We start from the raw sequence: 18,826 nt of genomic DNA, 5'->3' as shown, positions 1-18,826 counted from the left end.
ACTTTTCAGCAAGCATGGGAACGAGACTTGGGGGGAGTCATGGGATCAAGTCTTTACTGCTATTAGTACAGCGGTTCTCAACCTGTGGGTCGTGACCCCTTTGGGGGTCGAATGATGATTTGCTAGGGGTCACCTAAGAGGCCATCGGAAATATGGTTTTTTTGTCGCTCCTCCAGTCACTCCCTCCCCTCACCGGATGCAGTAAAAAAGTTCATTCTGCGCTCCCTCGCTCCCCGATTGGCCGGTGCTGGGCAAAAGGGGCTTGCCGAAGCTCCTCGAGTCGCTCCCTCCTGCTGTAAATGTTGGAATACGTTGGAAGAGGGGTAGTCTTATACAGCGAGGATATCCCAAACTCTATATTTTAACTGTAAAAGTTGGGGGTCATCTTATACACTGGAAAATACAGTACAGTTACTTAGGCCTATGAACGAAAATAATTTTACGGTTGGGGTCGCCACATAGTGGGGAATTGTATTAAAAGGGTCGCAGAACTATAAAGGTTGAGAACCGCTGTATTAGTAGAAGCTCTGTGTCAACCACCATAAAAGAAAATGGATACAAGGTGCTATACTGATGGTATCTAACGCCAGAAAAATTATGCAAAATGTAATCTTTGCTGGAAAGGGTGTGGGAAAGTAGGGACCTTCTTACACATGTGCTGGGAGTGCCCAAATGTGAAAAGGTTGTGGGAGGCTGTCAGTGATTTTGTTTACGTGTTAGCTCGCATCACTATTCCCACAGACCCTAAAGTTTGCCTGTTTTACGCACCCTTCAATGCTGTTAAATGTGAATTAGCTTTATGGTGGCACAAAGCTATGAGTCACTTTTGCTCTAGATTAGATAAAGTATTTTATATGGGGAAGCCGACAGCTATTCGATGCGATCGTCTGCACAGTTTTGAAAAAATTTGTCAGCGCTATACTAGCTGGAAGGAGGGAGAACAGAGCAGCTCCAGCTGATAGGCATACGTATCAGACTCACTTTTTGGGATGTAAACTGCATGCCTAGTACGAAGTTATTCACAATTGGGGATATTAATACCCTCATTACCATATCAATATTACAACCTGCATTATCTGATTCTGCAAGTAAGTTATCACCATAGACTCAGAGGCTGTTCTGGAGCCTTGTAGCTAGGGTACGGGAGAAAATAAAAAATACACACACAAACAATATAGTAAATAATGAGTGGCAGCCAATACACCACTATATAGTTAGCATGTTATTTTATTTAATATAAGTTCATACCATTGTAATGCAGTTCGACATTAATGTATGTAAAGTCTTCACGAATTCTGTGAGAAATGATCACAATATTGGCATGTAGAACATAGACAACCTGTTTGTATCATTTTATGTTGTGTTGCTAATAAACATTAAAGAAAAGAAAGCTTGTAATACAGAGGCAAAGCTATCCAGGTTAAATACGAACATGTGAATGCAGATTGCTATTCCATAGTAAACATTTTACAATAAAAGCAGTTTACAATATCCACATCAAACCAAGAGACTCCATAAACTGCTACCCTCCCACAGAATACCACCTTTCAGCAGTCATTCAGTACGGAGGCATTTTATTATAACTTGCAAGTTGCTTTATTTTGTATGATAAAATCCATATTTAATACAAGTGGCAAACCATAAACTGTTCAGATTTGGCTTTCCCCCTATGGCAGTAAAGGCACTGGCCATGTAAAAAAACAATGAATATGCATTACTGACCCATCAGGCACCAAGAGATTGCTCTAATAAGGTACGCTAAGCTTACTGCTAAGCATGAATCTTTACTTCAACCTCTGAGATTTAAGTTTTTAAGTTTCCATTCACTTCTATTGGGCATTCTGACACCTAACAGCCTGGGTTCCCGGGCCGGCAGGAAGAGGAGCGCTGCCATTTTACAGGAGTATGGTGGAGGGGGGGCCTAGAATTTCTACTCACTTTCACTTCTGACCACTGAAGTTACTACATCAGCCTCTAAGTTACTGTGTTTTATGAACAGTGGTTCCCAACCCCGTCCTGGGGGCCCACCAGCCAGGTGGGTTTTCAGGATATCCACAATGAATATGCATGAGAGAAAATTTGCATGCACTGCCTCCATAACATGCTAATTTTCTCTCATGCATATTCATTGTGGAGATCCTGAAAACCCAACTGGCTGGTGGGCCCCCAGGACGGGGTTGGGGAGCACTGTTTTGCAGCAACTACTTGTGATGTGGCAAGGCACATGTCAGAAGGCTGTTCTGAAAGGGGATGGGTCCTTTTCACTGACAAATGTCAGCTTAGAGCAGGTCACACAGGGGTGCCCAGCCGCGTCTCCTAGCACAGCAGATCATTTCATAACATCAGGTCCCTGGGAGAGGTGGTTGGGCGCGCGTTAAGAAAGTGGGTGCTCAGCGTTGAGCGTCTGCTTTCCATGCGCCAATACTGCATCGGCCTGCTAATTGATAGTATGCACGGGTTAGTTCCCTATGTAAATTCAATAGAAGTGAAGGCATTAACTCCTCCCCCCATGCGGAGGGCTCAAAAGCTAATTCATGTTCTCTGTATTTGTTTTGCTCCTAGTCTGTAGAGAGTGAGCTTGCCAGTGCTAGTGTTCAAGTTGTGTGAGGCTGAAGGATACCTATTTCTACCACGGCAGCAGAGGAAGGTGGCCAGAGGGAAGCGACTGACTGGGAGAGGATGGAATCTGAAACCCTAGTCCTGTCAGGGAGGTGCTGAGCAAAAGGGACATGGCATTAAATTTAGAATCAAGTGCTTGATTTACCCACCACGAAACATGAAATAAATGAGCTCTTTTAGTGCACTTTCCATGCAAATATTATGCAGTGACCTTGCTTTTAGCATTACTACCAATGCAGCAAATTGCACTAAAATCAGCACATTTAGTTTTTAGTGCTGGTTTTACAGGTCACCCTTTGAGATGAAGTAAAATGTATTAAACAAAAAAAAAGCCAGGATAGTAAAATTAACAGTGAGCTAAAATGGTACTTAACATCTCATTGTATTACCATTTTAATTTCACCAGTGACAGGTGAAGTTAAGATTTATTCTGTCTAATCATTCAATTTCAGAGTCACAGCTGAGGTGTCACAAGTGAAAGTATAGCCCAGCAGTCTGTAGTACAGTCTAAGCTTATTTCTTGATTCGAAAGCCTGCAGAATAAATTCAGCTTAAAAGTCAGAGTCACATCAGTGAAGGCTGCTAGATAATATCAAGGGGACAAGTTCTGGTGTGGACATGAGCTGTGCTGCACAGAAAACACTGTCTTCAAGGGACAAATTATAGGCAACCATTAACAGAAGTAAAACAGAGTTCCTTACCTGTAACAGGTATTCTCTAAAGACAGCAGGATGTTAGTCCTCACATGGAGCCCCGATATGGAAAACTTCTCAAAGTTTCTAGAACTCTGACTAGGCACACTGAGCATGCCCTATGCCATGTGTCCACGCAGAGTTGGCAGGCAGGTTTCATGAGGTCTAACTTCCTGCTGTCCTCAGAGAACACCTGTTACAGATAAGCGACTCTGCATTTTCCCCCGAGGACAGACATGATGGTAGCCCTTATAATGGTTGAATCCCTAGCTACAGCTGCTCCCCAAAACAAAGGGGTCCAACAGACATCCAACCAGGTGCCAATAGGCACAACAGTGCTGTTCATAGCAGAGGGGGAGACTCCCTGAACCCAAACAAAGGGCCCCAGGTTGGGAGAGAGAGGTTCTACACCTCAAACAGGTACTGGAGGTCAGGCTGGCCAAACCTACTCTCGAGTCAGCCATCCCTATCTAGACAATAGTGCAATGTGAATGTGGAGAGAGAACTCCACATCATTGCCTTGCAAGCAGTTCCCGTGGAGATCTGCAAGTGGACCACAAAACTAATTTAAAAAAGCATTTACTCTGAGTTTTTGCCTCTACAGCCAACTCCTGTCTTGTTTTATTTATGCAACTTTTCTACACAGTTATACAAAAAAACAAGTCTCTCTACGGTTTATATAATATAAAATAAAAAATAAGATAATTAGAATAAAAATTACTTAAAACCATTCAATACAAATAAAATCCAGCTAAAAGTATCTAAATTCATTACTTAAAAAAAGAGACAGTAAATGAAACAATAAAAGCAAAGTCATTATTAACTCTGTCTGATATTTAACCTGCGTCTTGAGAATTAATCCCATAAGCTTGCTGAAAACACCAGGTCTAAGTCCTTTTTAAATGTTCTAAGATTGGATTGAAGTCTCAAGTTTTGTGGCAAAGCATTTCATAGTTTTGGTCCTGCGATTGATATCGCACGGTCTCTGACCTCGCTAAGATGTGCGGATCTAACCATCTTGTCAGTCTTACATTTAACTTGCTTTATTCTACTTTCTTCTGTTGGATCCTTCTTCCAATTTTTGAATGAAGATCTTTTGGCTAAAATAGCCTCTTTCACCTCCCCTTTTAACCATGCCGGTAATCGTTTTGCCTTCCTTCCACCTTTCTTAAGGCGTGGTGTGCTTCTAGGATTTTTTTTATTTATTTATTTATTTATTTTTTTAACAGTTCACTCCTCTTGCACACTTTTTACTTTTGTAGCTGCTCCTTTCAGTTGTTTTTTTTATAACTATTTTTCTCATTTTATCAAAATTTCCCTTTTGAAAGTTTAGTACTAGGGCTGTGGATTTACTTACGGTCCCCCTTCAGGTCATTAATTGAAATTTCATCATATTATGATCACTTGCCAAGCAGCCACACCACCATTACCTCTCTCACCAAATCTCAGAAAGGAGCTCCTGTACATGGAGGAGGAGCTGCTGTTGCTGGTACTTGGTGCTAAGAGCAAAAAACCAGGTGTTGATCTGACTTTCAGCATCAGGCAGTGATGGTTTTCCCATGGTACAGGGGATCAGCTCTGAAGGCACAGTGGGTCGGGAAACAATGCAGCAAAGCAACTCCACACCAATCTGCAGCTGCACGTGCAAAGTGCATACAACAGCAGGGGAGATGGGCAGGAAGGAGGCAGCAGCTAAGAGCTAGGGTAATTTCCAGCAGCAGTCCGCCTGAAGTGGGAGTACAGGAGGAGGAAAATGCCTCCGTCTTGGGCTGCAATCTGGTTGTCCTTACTGGGAACGTTCAGGGCACCGGTGGGCCCAGTTCTCTTTACGTGTTCATAACACGTAAAGATTAGAACCATGCCCGCTTACCTTCCGTAAAAAACTTAAGACATGGCTCTTCATCCAGGCCTTCACTTAACCTACAGATCCAGCAATTCCTCAATAATTCAGACACTGACTCCTACCTAAACTCTCTGACAAGTGTAGCCTATACACTTAAGCCTCTTCTCATCATATTATTGTATTATCTAATTTGTTCAGTTATGCCTTCTATCGCTCCGGCTATCCTAGCCCTCCAGGTTAATACCCCTTGTTATATGTAACTTTCATTTCTTGTTATATGGTTGACTTTGTTATTCCCCCATGTTATTTGTAAACCGATCTGATATGAATTTCTTTCATGAAGGTCGGTATATAAAAATGTTAAATAAATAAATAAATAACACTGGCGAATAAAACTAAGAATTTTAAGGCAATGAAGGTGGAAGCGTTTTTAAATCCCTTCCTAGGTGGTGGTTTTAGCTACTTTTTACCTAATTCAGAGAGTTTTCGTAGTGGAGCTGCCAATAGTGGCAGCAAATCAGGCCTGAGGTGGAAGGCAAAGGAAAGGGAACAGAGGCTGAGGCTGGACGGGAGGGGGAAACGAGGAAACGGCGGGGATGAGTCTGGCTGGGAGGCCCTGCTCCTGATTGCAGGCTCCTACACCTCCCCTCATGTAGCAATTCTGTACGGAAAAAAAGTTACAAATAAATTGCATTTCGTAAGAATAAAATACTAAACGTATCTTACTGGCAGCGGGTTGTTAGCTCATTTCAAGAAAGCCTACAGAACTGTTTAGCGCGTGCGGGAAAGAAAACACTTCCACCCCAAAACTCCGCTCACCTCCGCGCCCGTCTCCCGCTGACAACGAGAGAGTCACACTTTCGCTAACCGCGCTGTAACGGGCGTCCTCCATCGCTGAGCACCGCTTGCCTCGGTCTGTGCCCTCTCACCCGCGCTACCTCCGCACACTTATGGAAGCGTCCAGAGCCAGGCTCGCTCCTGCATGGCGGCGGGCGGGCGCGCGCGGCGGCGATGAAGCACAGGCGCACCCTATCCCTATAGTGCAGCCGTAAGCCAATCAGAGCAGGGCAGATCCAAGCCTGTGCTTCTCTCTCTCTACCCTCCCTCCCGGCTCTCTCTACGACGTAGTGGCGCGGGGTAGAATTCTCTCGTTTTCTGAACCAGAGCAGGGCGTCTTGGTTTCAAATAGTCACCTGCTGTGCAAACCTTGATTCACGCAACAGGAGCACATTTTGTGGGCAGACCCAGCACCGTCCGTCCAGCACGGCAGAAGAACATAAGAACCTGCCATACTGGGTCAGACCGAGGGTCCATCAAGCCCAGCATCCTGTTTCCAACAGTGGCCAATCCAGGCCATAGGAACCTGGCAAGTACCCAAACACTAAGTCTATTCCATGTTACCATTGCTAATAATAGCAGTGGCTATTCTCTAAGTGAACTTAATAGCAGGTAATGGACTTCTCCTCCAAGAACTTATCCAATCCTTATTTAAACACAGCTATACTAACTGCACTAACCACATCCTCTGGCAACAAATTCCAGAGTTTAATTGTGCGTTGAGTGAAAAAGAACTTTCTCCGATTAGTTTTAAATGTGCCACATGCTAACTTCATGGAGTGCCCCCTAGTCTTTCTACTATCCGAAAGAGTAAATAACCAATTCACATCTACCCGTTCTAGACCTCTCATAATCTTAAACACCTCTATCATATCCCCCCTCAGTCATCTCTTCTCCAAGCTGAAAAGTCCTAACCTCTTTAGTCTTTCCTCATAGGGGAGTTGTTCCCCTAATTGTGCGTTGAGAACCTATCTGGTTCTCAAAGGAGGTGGCTAACAAAATTAAAGCTAAAAGAACAGCATTCAAGAAATATAAAAGATCCCAAAGGGAGGAGCACAAAGAAGAATATTTGTTTCAACTGAGGGAGACAAAGAAATTAATCAAGTTGGCAAAAAGTCAAGCGGAAGAGAGGATTGCCAAGGAGATAAAAAATAGTGACAAAACATTTTTCAGATACATCAGCGAAAAGAGAAAGGTCCAAAGTGCTATAGTGAAATTGAAAGGTGGTAATGATCAATGTGTGGAGAGAGACGAAGAAATGGCAGAAATATTAAACAAATACTTCAGCTCTGTGTTCACTAAAGAAGACCCTAGAGAAGGACCATCTCTACACAACAAGAAACTGGAGGGAAGTAGAATAGATGAAAATCCTTTTACAGTAGAAAATGTATGGGAAGAGCTAAAGAATCTGAAAGTGGACAAAGCCATGGGGCCTGATGGGATTCATCCAAGGATACTGAGGGAGCTCAGAGATGTTCTGGCGGGACCGCTGTGCGACCTGTTCAATAGATCCCTAGAAACGGGAGTGGTGCCAAGAGATTGGAGAAGAGCGGTGGTGGTCCCGCTTCACAAGAGTGGGAACAGGGAGGAGGCTGGTAACTACAGACCGGTTAGCCTCACCTCGGTGGTGGGAAAAGTAATGGAGTCACTGCTGAAAGAGAGAATAGTGAAATATCTACAGTCCGGAGAATTGATGGACCAGAGGCAGCATGGATTCACCAGGGGAAGATCCTGTCAGACAAATCTGATTGACTTTTTTGACTGGGTAACCAAGGAATTGGATCAAGGAAGAGCACTCGATGTCATCTACTTGGATTTCAGCAAAGCTTTTGATACGGTTCCGCACAGGAGACTGGTGAATAAAACGAGAAGCTTGGGAGTGAGGGCCGAGGTGGTGACCTGGATTGCAAATTGGTTGACGGACAGAAGACAATGTGTGATGGTAAATGGAACTTTCTCTGAAGAGAGGGAGGTTTTAAGTGGTGTACCGCAAGGATCGATGTTGGGACCGGTCCTGTTCAATATCTATGTGAGCGACATTGCAGACGGGATAGAAGGTAAGGTTTGTCTTTTTGCAGATGACACTAAGATCTGCAACAGAGTGGACACGCCGGAAGGAGTGGAGAGAATGAGACGGGATTTAAGGAAACTGGAAGAGTGGTCGAAGATATGGCAGCTGAGATTCAATGCCAAGAAGTGCAGAGTCATGCATATGGGGAGTGGAAATCTGAATGAACTGTATTTGATGGGGGGGGGGGGGGGGGAAAGGCTGATGTGCACGGAGCAGGAAAGGGACCTTGGGGTGATAATGTCTAATGATATGAAGTCTGCGAAACAATGTGACAAGGCGATAGCTAAAGCCAGAAGAATGCTGGGCTGCATAGAGAGGAATATCGAGTAAGAAAAGGGAAGTGATTATCCCCTTGTACAGGTCCTTGGTGAGGCCTCACCTGGAGTACTGTGTTCAGTTCTGGAGACCGTATCTACAAAGAGACAAAGACAAGATGGAAGCGGTACAGAGAAGGGCGACCAAGAAGGTGGAGGATCTTCATCGGATGACATACGAGGAGAGATTGAAGAATCTAAATATGTACACCCTGGAGGAAAGGAGGAGCAGGGGTGATATGATTCAGACTTTCAGATACTTGAAAAACTTTAATGATCAAAAGACAACGACAAACCTTTTCCGTCAGAAAAAAATCAGCAGAACCAGAGGTCACGAGCTGAGGCTCCAGGGAGGAAGACTAAGAACCAATGTCAGGAAGTATTTCTTCACGGAAAGTGTGGTGGATGCCTGGAATGCCCTTCCGGAGGAAGTGGTGAAGTCTAAAACTGTGAAGGACTTCAAAGGGGCGTGGGATAAACACTGTGGATCCATAAAGTCTAGAGGACGTGAATAAAGAGGAGGCAGCAAAACACTGCACGGAGCGGCAGTAGCCACAGAGGCATTCACGGAGCGGGATGCCAGTGGCCAGTGGTTGGTGTTCCGCCTTCACGGAGGGCTGTCATCTCCAAAAAAAAAAAAAAAATTCAAACAAAAAACAAACAAACAAACAAAGAGGTGGGTAAGAGTATGGGGCAGGGGTGTGGCCTGCTTGTTGCAGCGGTTGCTACCCCTAATTGAGCTGGATGTTCACTGGGATGCAGATACGGCGCTGCTCTCTGCATTGGTGGAGGGGTGGAAGGGAGTTGGGGCCAGAGGGTGCTGGAAGCCAATAGTGACGGGTGGGAGAGAGAAAAAGGGGGGGGGGGGGGGGGGAAGTAAAAAAAAAATGAATAAACTGCGTAGCTTGCTGGGCAGACTGGATGGGCTGTTTGGTCTTCTTCTGCCGTCATTTCTATGTTTCTATGTTCCATCCCCTTTATCATTTTGGTTGCCCTTCTCTGTACCTTCTCCATCGCAATTATATCTTTTTTGAGATGCGGTGACCAGAATTGTACACAGTATTCAAGGTGCGGTCTCACCATGGAGCGATACAGAGGCATTATGACATTTTCCGTTTTATTCACTATTCCCTTTCTAATAATTCCCAACATTCTGTTTGCTTTTTTGACTGCCGCAGCACACTGAGCTGACGATTTCAATGTGTTATCCACTATGACACCTAGATCTCTTTCTTGGGTTGTAGCACCTAATATGGAACCCAACATCGTGTAATTATAGCAAGGGTTATTTTTCCCTATATGCATCACCTTGCACTTATCCACATTAAATTTCATCTGCCATTTCGATGCCTAATTTTCCAGTCTCACAAGGTCTTCCTGCAATTTATCACAATCTGCTTGTGATTTAACTACTCTGAACAATTTTGTATCATCTGCAAATTTGATTATCTCACTCGTCGTATTTCTTTCCAGATCATTTATAAATATATTGAACAGTAAGGGTCCCAATACAGATCCCTGAGGCACTCCACTGTCCACTCCCTTCCACTGAGAAAATTGCCCATTTAATCCTACTCTCTGTTTCCTGTCTTTTAGCCAGTTTGCAATCCACGAAAGGACATCGCCACCTATCCCATAACTTTTTACTTTTCCTAGAAGCCTCTCATGAGGAACTTTGTCAAACGCCTTCTGAAAATCCAAGTATACTATATCTACCGGTTCACCTTTATCCACATGTTTATTAACTCCTTCAAAAAAGTGAAGCAGATTTGTGAGGCAAGACTTGCCCTGGGTAAAGCCATGCTGACTTTGTTCCATTAAACCAGGTCTTTCTATATGTTCTGTGATTTTGATGTTTAGAACACTTTCCACTATTTTTCCTGGCACTGAAGTCAGGCTAACCGGTCTGTAGTTTCCCGGATCGCCCCTGGAGCCCTTTCTAAATATTGAGGTTACATTTGCTATCCTCCAGTGTTCAGGTACAATGGATGATTTTAATGATAAGTTACAAATTTTTACTAATAGGTCTGAAATTTCATTTTTTAGTTCCTTCAGAACTCTGGGGTGTTTACCATCCGGTCCAGGTGATTTACTACTCTTCAGTTTGTCAATCAGGCCTACCACATCTTCTAGGTTCACCGTGATTTGATTCAGTCCATCTGAATCATTACCCATGAAAACCTTCTCCATTACGGGTACCTCCCCAACATCCTCTTCAGTAAACACCGAAGCAAAGAAATCATTTAATCTTTCCGCGATGGCTTTATCTTCTCTAAGTGCCCCTCTAACCCCTCGATCATCTAACGGTCCAACTGACTCCCTCACAGGCTTTCTGCTTCGGATATATTTAAAAAAGTTTTTACTGTGAGTTTTTGCCTCTACAGCCAACTTCTTTTCAAATTCTCTCTTAGCCTGTCTTATCAGTGTCTCAGGTGGTGGGCAGACCTGGAACCGGAAGGCAGCAGCAAGCAACAGCAAAGGAATCTTCAGACTGTGCAGCTACAGCCAACTATCAGGAGGGGAGAATGAGTGTGGGGGGCCAGAGATGTGCTCGGAGGGGGGAATGAGCATGAGGGAATTGAAGACATGTTTGTAAGGGTGGGAGAGAGGAATGAGCATGAGGGAATTTGTTGTACCAGCTTCTTGCCAGGTAGAAATATGCTGAAGTGATTTAATAAAAATATGTATCGTGACAATGCTGACAATATAGAGAATGAAGAATTGGCTGTTATCACTAATTGTCAGACCTTGTTTTAGTTAACTGTTACAGGCCGATACAGTAAAAGTCACAGGAGAGCGGGGCGAGCGCACAGGCCACTCTCCTGGGCGCGCGATACAGGAGGGTGGCCTATGCAAATTAGGGCCCGCGGTGAAAAAGCGCTAGGGACACTAGCGCCTCCTTTTTGACAGGAGCGGCGGCTGTCAGCAGGTTTGACAGCCGACGCTCAATTTTGCCGGCGTCGGTTCTCGAGCCCGCTGACAGTCATGGATTCGGAAACCGGACGCCGGCAAAATTGAGCGTCCAGTTTTCGAACCACGAGCTGATTTTAAAATTTTATTTATTTATTTATTTTTTACTTTTGTAACTTTCGGGACCTCCGACTTAATATGGCCATGATATTAAGTCAGAGGGTGCACAGAAAAGCAGTTTTTACTGCTTTTTTGTGCACTTCCCCTGCGCCAGCAGAAATTAGCGCTGACCTTTGGATAGGCGCTAATTTCTGAAAGTAAAATGTGCGGCTTGGCTGCACGTTTTGCTTTCTGTATCGCGCGGGAATACCTAATAGCGCCCGCAACATGCATCTGCATGTTGCGGGCGCTATTAGTTTCGGAAGGGGGGGTTGGACGCGCGTCCAGTGACGGGTTAACAGTGCGCTCCACTGGAAAGCACTGTACTGTATCGACCTGTGTGAGCTACAACAATTTATTACAATAAAGTCAGCTGTTTTGCATTACAAAAGTATTTCAAGCGTTAAATGCTATAAAAAATTAAAAAAAAAAGTTTCAATCTCACGTGTTTTGGGCTTTTTTGGGTGTGATTTTTTGGAAAAAAAGTGCTTGTTCTTTCATGAAAACTTGGCAGCCCTGGTGCCTTTGTGTCAGACAGACTGAGACACAGCCACAAGAGCTTGCGGTGCGCAGCCAGAGACAAGGTGCCTGCTGCAGGGGACGGGGAGCTGCTAGGGTGCACCACAACTGGACACCCCCCACTAAACTTCATGCTAGGGGAGGGAAAGTTACAGAATATTGCCAGCTGTTGATCCATTCATTACTTGCCTTTCAAGCACCCCTGTCAATAATCTTTGTTTTATAAAATGTTTTTTCCTAGTGTGTAGCAGATGGACTCAGGACCAATGGGTATAGTGTACTCCTGATAGCAGTTGGAGATGGATCAGATTTCAATCTGACGTCAGCCCCCAGTACATAAACCCCTGGAGGAAGTGCAGCTCTCCAGTATTTTCCATCTCCATAGCAGTTAGGGACTATCTGCACGCTCTCACAGCGTTAGAACCAAATCCAAAGAAGAAAATCCAAATTTAAAGGAGAAAACCTACCTGAAGACGAGCCCCGCTCTCCTGCAGTGATACCCTCGGGTCCCTCCCCCAGTTCCCGAGGTGATTTCCGTGGTCCCTCGGAGGTGAGCCTCGGTCGGCGGCCGAATCGCGGCGAGAACCTAGCCCCCGATCCTCGGGCGTGGCTGAGAGGCACCAGGTGCATCCCTCGAGCACGGCGGTGAAGGTATTTGCCATCTCCCCCCGCAGCCGGAGACCGCCCGGAACGAAACCGGGAAGCGCCGAAGACAAGGTAAGGTAGGAATCTTCTGTATGAATTCGGTCTCTGAGGATCGAGGAGGAGCACAGGTCACCGACCGAGACCAGTGCCACCGGGTTGATCTGCCCTAGCAGGGCCAGGACCCAGCTATTTTTTAAGGGTCTACCCACATGGAGACCCTCCGAGGAGGTCGCCATATTGCCTGTGTGCTCGCCGTCGCCATCTTGGCCCTACTCGCCGCCCGCCATTCGGCCCAAACGCACAAAACCGAGCTAGGCACACAAAGCTCTTGTGCATAGACTTTCGTGCACATAAAACCCTGTGCACATAAGTTGCACGCACAGAACCGGGCGCATATCTACGGCTATTTATTTATTTATTTATAACTTTTGTATACCGAGGTTCAATTAACAGGATTAATTATCACTTCGGTTTACATTACAACCAGCAAAAAGAACAGAGACTAAGTCTTGTTTTACAGTGAACAGGGTAGAAACTAACCTGGATAACATAAACTGGGTGAAAGCAGGTATAGAAAGCAGGCTAGATGCACAACTGTGAGCACAACTCGCACGCTTACCTTAATCGCACTGGAGCGCACAAGAGTTTACGCGTCGACAGACATGGCACCACCAGAAACTGGGATAAAAGCTCAAGGCCTCTGCCCAGCAGGCCACATCAGAGCCGCACAAAGCAAGGAGGCTGACGCCCTGTGCACATAGTGTGAGGAGGCCCTCGGAGATCCAGTTCAGGGCCAGTCCCACCCAGAGCCGAGTACTAGCTCCTCAGGGGGACCCCGGACCTAGCAGGTCCCAGTGGGACCTCCCCACAGACGGGGACCCCTAGAGAACCAGCTCCCCTCAGCTTGGACCCAGCGTCTATCTCATGGGTGGAGTTATTCAAGGGGATTCACGCCTTTGTTAAAATGCAAACTGAACCTCTGGCTGATCAGCCACATGCTCCACCGGAGGACCCTCATGCCCCATGCCCTTCAAGGCCTAGGTACAGGCTTCCACTACCCAGAAGCCCCACCTATGGGGACACGGATATCTCTGAAGAGGAAGCCGAGCCCCTAGAAGAGGGGGAGCTCCCCTCGGGGACAGAGCCTCACCAAACCATGAGACGCTTCTTCACAAAGGACGAGCTCCCAGACCTGGTCTCCCAATGTCTGATGGAGCTCGCTATCCCGGGCCCAGGTACCTTGGGGGAATCTAAAACGAACCCCCTGCTGGAGGGGCTTCGCCAGACGTCTCGCCATTTTCCTCTCTTACAGGCGGCACAACAGCTGATTGACCTGAAATGGAATGCTCCAGAGTCCACATTCAAAGGGGGACAAGCCTTGGCAGCCATGTACCCCCTGGACCCAGCGACCAAAGAGCTTCTGGCATGCCCAAGAGTGGATGGCATGGTCTGCGCGGTCGCTAAGCGCACTACTATCCCAGTGGAGGGAGGAGTGGTGCTCAAGGATGCACATCACCGGCGCCTGGAATCCATCCTCAGTCATTTGACGTTGCAGCCATGTCTCTACAAATTGCGGCCTGTTACACCATGATGACACGTGCCTGCTTATCACAAACCAGGAACAACACCCAGGGAGAAGACATGGAACCAGCAGTATCATTCCTCACGGACGCTACCTCTGATCTAGTGCGCACAGCAGCGGCGACCAGGAGACAACTCTGGCTTCGAAGTTGGTCGGCCGACGCATCTTCCAAGATGTGCCTCACAAGGATGCCCTTCAAAGGATCCCTCCTGTTCGGCAGCAAACTAGAGAAACTGGCCAACAAATGGGGCGAGTCCCCATTGCTACGCCTGCCGGAGGATAAGACGAAGAGAAGCCAGCGACCCTTCCCCAGGTCCTCCAGGGGCAGAAGTTCACAGCACTTCAACCCTTACAGGAGCAACTATGAAGCACCCCGCCCTACAGGCAGGAACCAGTCCTTTCGGAACAAGCACAACAAGAGGGGAGCCAGCTCGGGAACAGGCCCCAGCCGCACCCACAATGAGATTCAGCCGACCCATCCAAGGGAGGAAGCCAAAGGGGGCAGACTAGCCTTATTCTACCGCAGATGGGTCAAGATAACTTTGGGCAAGTGGGTCCTAGCCATCATTCGGGAGGGGTATTACCTGGATTTCCTATGAACCCCTCTGGACAAGTTCTTGGAGTCCCCCTGCCATGACCCCCTCAAGAAGGCGGCAGTGGAAGCTACACTGTCCAGACTACTGGCCCTCGAGGCCATAACCCCGGTGCCTCCATAAGAAATAAATACTGGACATTATTCCATTTATTTTATCGTACCCAGGAAAGAGGGTACATTCAGGACCATCCTGGACCTCAAGTCTGTCAATCACCACCTAAGGATTCCCCGCTTCCGCATGGAAACTCTACGATCCGTTATATGTGCAATACAACCGGGAGAGTTCCTCATATCCCTGGATCTTTCGGAGGCATACCAACACATCCCAATTCATCAGGAACACCAGCGTTACCTATTTATTTATTTAGGGTTTTTATATACCGACTTTCTTGATAAATATATATCAAATCAAGTCGGTTTCCATATAACACAACTGTCGCCGGGGGGCGTTACATTAAACAATAAACATAGTATTGAACAGAGAACGTATAGCGTTACATTAAACAATCAATAAGGTCGTTATAATAAACTATAAACATAGTATTGATCAGAGAATGTGTAGGGTTACTTTAAACCATCAATAAGGTCCTGATGGTCCTGAGGGTATTAGGTTGGCGGTGGACTTTATATTGTGCTATTTTGTTCTTTGTCCTGTGTCGAAGTGTTCCTGGGATTCCGGAAAGGCTTGCCGGAAGAGCCATGTTTTAAGGTTTTTCTTGAAGGTTAGATGGCAAGTTTCAAGTCGAAGATCTGGCGGAAGTGAGTTCCAAAGGGTGGGCCCGGCTGTGGAGAGTGCTCGTTTGGCTAGAGAGGTTTTAATAGGGGGAGTGTGTAGATAACCTTTGTAGTTATATCTGATAGGTCTTTTTGATGTGTGAAGGCGGAGTTGCGAGGTAAGATTTAGGTGGGCGCTTCCCATAATATCCTTGTGGATCATTGATAGTGTCTTGAAGGTGATTCTAGCTTTTATTGGAAGCCAGTGGAGGTAGTGCAGAATTGGAGTGATGTGATCTCTTCTGTTGGAGTTAGTGAGTAGCCTCGCCGCGGCGTTTTGTACCATCTGTAAAGGTTTTATGGATGATAGCGAAAGACCTAACAGGAGAGAATTGCAGTAGTCTAACTTGGACAATATCAAAGACTGGACTACTAAGCGGAAGTCATTGAAGTGAAGGAGTGGTTTAAGATTTTTTAATACTTGTAGTTTGAAGTAACATTCCTTAGTTGTGTTGTGGATGAAAGATTTAAGGTTGAATTGATTGTCGAAGCGCACCCCTAGGTCTCTGACTGAAGGTGAGTGGTTGATAGGTGGATTTATGGATTGTGTTGAGCTTTGGACGTTGAAGAGTGTGTGGTTTTCGTCGGGCGAGATGATGAGGATTTCTGTTTTATTTGTGTTGAGTATACCTACGCTTCAAAGTCCTGAATCGTCACTACCAGTTCCGGGCACTACCCTTCAGGTTAGCCACTGCACCCCGGACGTTCACCAAGGTAATAGTAGTGGTGGCGGCAACACTGAGGAAGGAAGGAATCCTTGTTCACCCTTACCTAGACGATTGGCTGATCAGGGCAAAGTCACCGGAGGAAAGCCACCAAGCAACCAGCAGAGTCATAACACTACTGGAAAGCCTAGGATGGGTGGTCAACACAAACAAAAGCTCCCTATAGCCCTCACAGTCGCTAGAATACCTAGGAGTCCGATTTGACACCAAGGAAGACAAGGTCAGTCTGACCCCCACAAGGAGATCAAAACTGTGGAACCAGTTGTAGACCTTGCTGAACAATCCTCGTCCCACAGCATGGGATTACCTGCAAGTCCTCTGTCTAATGGCATCCACATTGGAAGTTGTGCCATGGGCGCAAGCCCACATGAGGCCCCTACAACGCTCACTTCTATCACGGTGGAGCCCACGGTCCCAGAACTACACCGTACGTCTACCACTCCCGGGCAGAGTCCGGACCCAACTATGGTGGTGGCTGCAGACCAGCCACATGTGCCGGGGATCAAGACTATCCTCCCCAACCTGGACCCTGCTCACCACAGATGCCAGTCTACGCGGATGGGGAGCACACTGCGAGGAGTTAACCACCCTAGGGCAGTGGAACGCAGAAGAGGCCGGATGGAAAATCAACCGCCTAGAAGAGCAGGCAGACTAGCCTGTCTGCGGTTCGCTCACAGACTTCGAGACAAAGCGGTCAGAGTAATGTCGGACCACGCCACGATAGTGGCCTACATCAACCAACAGGGGGGAAACCAGAAGCCAACAGGGGTGTCCCTAGAAATAGACCTCCTGATGGCGTGGGTGGAAGCAAACCTCCAGATCTCCGCCGTCCACATCGCCGGGAAAGACAACATCACAGCAGACTGCCTCAGCAGGGAAAGTCTAGACGCAGGAGAATGGAAGCTGTCGTCCACAGCCTTCAAAATGATAGTGAATCGGTGGGGGACACCGGACATGGACCTTCTGGAAAAACAGATCCAACGCCCAAGTATCCAGATACTTCAGCCGCAGGCGGGAACCGCAGTCCCAAGGGATCGATGCCCTGGTACAGACCTGGCCACTGGGGACCCTGCTATACGCCTTCCTGCCGTGGCCCCTATTGGGCACAATCATTGACAAGATACAACACGGAACTAGTTCTTCTGGTGGCTCTGGATTGGCCAAGATGACCCTGGTACGCAGACATGAGATTACTGGCAGGGAACCCACTACCCCTGCCCCCACACAGGGACCTGCTACAAGGTCCGATCCTCCACGAGGACCCAGCTCAATTCTCTCTTATGTTCTGGCTATTTAGAGGGCCCGCCTGAGAAAGAGCGGATACTCGGGGGCAGTAATAGACACTCTCCTCCGAGCACGCAAGTTCTCCACATCGCTAATGTACATAAGGATCTGGAGAGTATTTGAAGCCTGGTGCGAAGACCACAATATCAAGCCACACTCCTCTAAAGTTCCTGTGATCCTGGAATTCTTACAGAATGGACTACAGAAGGGTCTGTCCCTCAACTCCATCAAGGTACAGGTGCCCGCATTGTCATGCTACGGCTCCAGGAGCGAGGGCGACGGCATAGCCTCTCACCCAGATGTATCACGCTTCATCTCAGACCATAACCAAAATGACTAATGGCAGGGCTACGAATAATGTGCATTAATACAAAGGAGCTTAACTCGCCCTACAAGAGGAAATTATTATTTCAAGAGGCGAGCAAACATTTTTTGTCAGGAGATAACACTTGCTTAAGCATATCAGAGCATGTTCCTGCAAAATATAATCAACCTTATTAGAATCATGGGCTGAAGACCAAGTGATAGTAGGAGGTGACTTCAACTTGACTAGGTATCCCTTTCTAGACAACTCGGGGGATGGGGGCAGGGGACTTTGGGCCCAGAGGCAAGCCTTTAAACATTTGATCTCCGAGAGAGGGTTAGAAGATATTTGGCAGCTACGGAATCCCACTCAGCGCATTTATACATTTTTCCCCCATGCTGGCAGTACCTATTCATGCATAGACATGTTCCTTATTGACAGGGTTAGTAGATTTCACTGTGGACTCAAACATTGGGCTTATTACACGGTCAGACCATTCCCCAATCTGGCTAGAAATTAAATTACCCACTACAATCTATGGAAAGCGATGTGATGTTATTAACGAATGTCGGTATATAAAAACGTTAAATATAGACTGAATTTGTCCCAGTACCATATGGGTACTGGGAGAAAGCAGTAATCAGGGGACAGTTGATTTCCCAGGCTAGCTTTCTTAAAAAAGAAAAAAATTCTAGAAGGGCTCTCCTTCTTCAAACGCATTGCCCGACTGTCACTAAGTCACAGACACTCCCTCAACCCTAGAAAATTGGAGGAACTTTTGTCTGCTAAGAAGGAGCTCCAAGCTTTAGATTTAGCAAAGATAGCCTTTCAGTTGGATTTGTTACATCAGCAACATTTTGAATTTGGTAATAAGGCCGGGAGTATCCTTGCTCGAAAATTAAAAGAAAGACCAGCACAATCACATATCACCAAGATAAAAGATGCACCAGGGG

The 18,826-nt window shown here is 46.5% G+C and overlaps 1 protein-coding gene across 2 annotated transcripts in view; it reads right to left on the bottom strand.

Annotated features, from left to right (window-relative positions):
* Window positions 1-6,149, bottom strand: part of LOC115078701 (early activation antigen CD69-like) — a 57,737-nt gene extending 51,588 nt beyond the window's left edge. For both annotated transcript variants that reach the window (XM_029581679.1, XM_029581678.1), the window contains exon 1: window positions 5,974-6,149. In XM_029581679.1, coding sequence (XP_029437539.1) covers window positions 5,974-6,046 — 73 coding nt within the window. In that variant the 5' untranslated portion in view covers window positions 6,047-6,149. The remainder of the gene's footprint in view (window positions 1-5,973) is intronic.
* Between the last annotated feature and the right edge of the window lie 12,677 nt (window positions 6,150-18,826).

The sequence above is a fragment of the Rhinatrema bivittatum genome, chromosome 16 (assembly GCF_901001135.1).
Source record: "Rhinatrema bivittatum chromosome 16, aRhiBiv1.1, whole genome shotgun sequence".
In the NCBI taxonomy this organism is placed as follows: Eukaryota; Metazoa; Chordata; class Amphibia; order Gymnophiona; family Rhinatrematidae; genus Rhinatrema; species Rhinatrema bivittatum.
The sequence above is the reverse complement of the archived record's forward strand: the minus strand, read 5'-3'. Positions and strand labels throughout refer to the sequence as shown.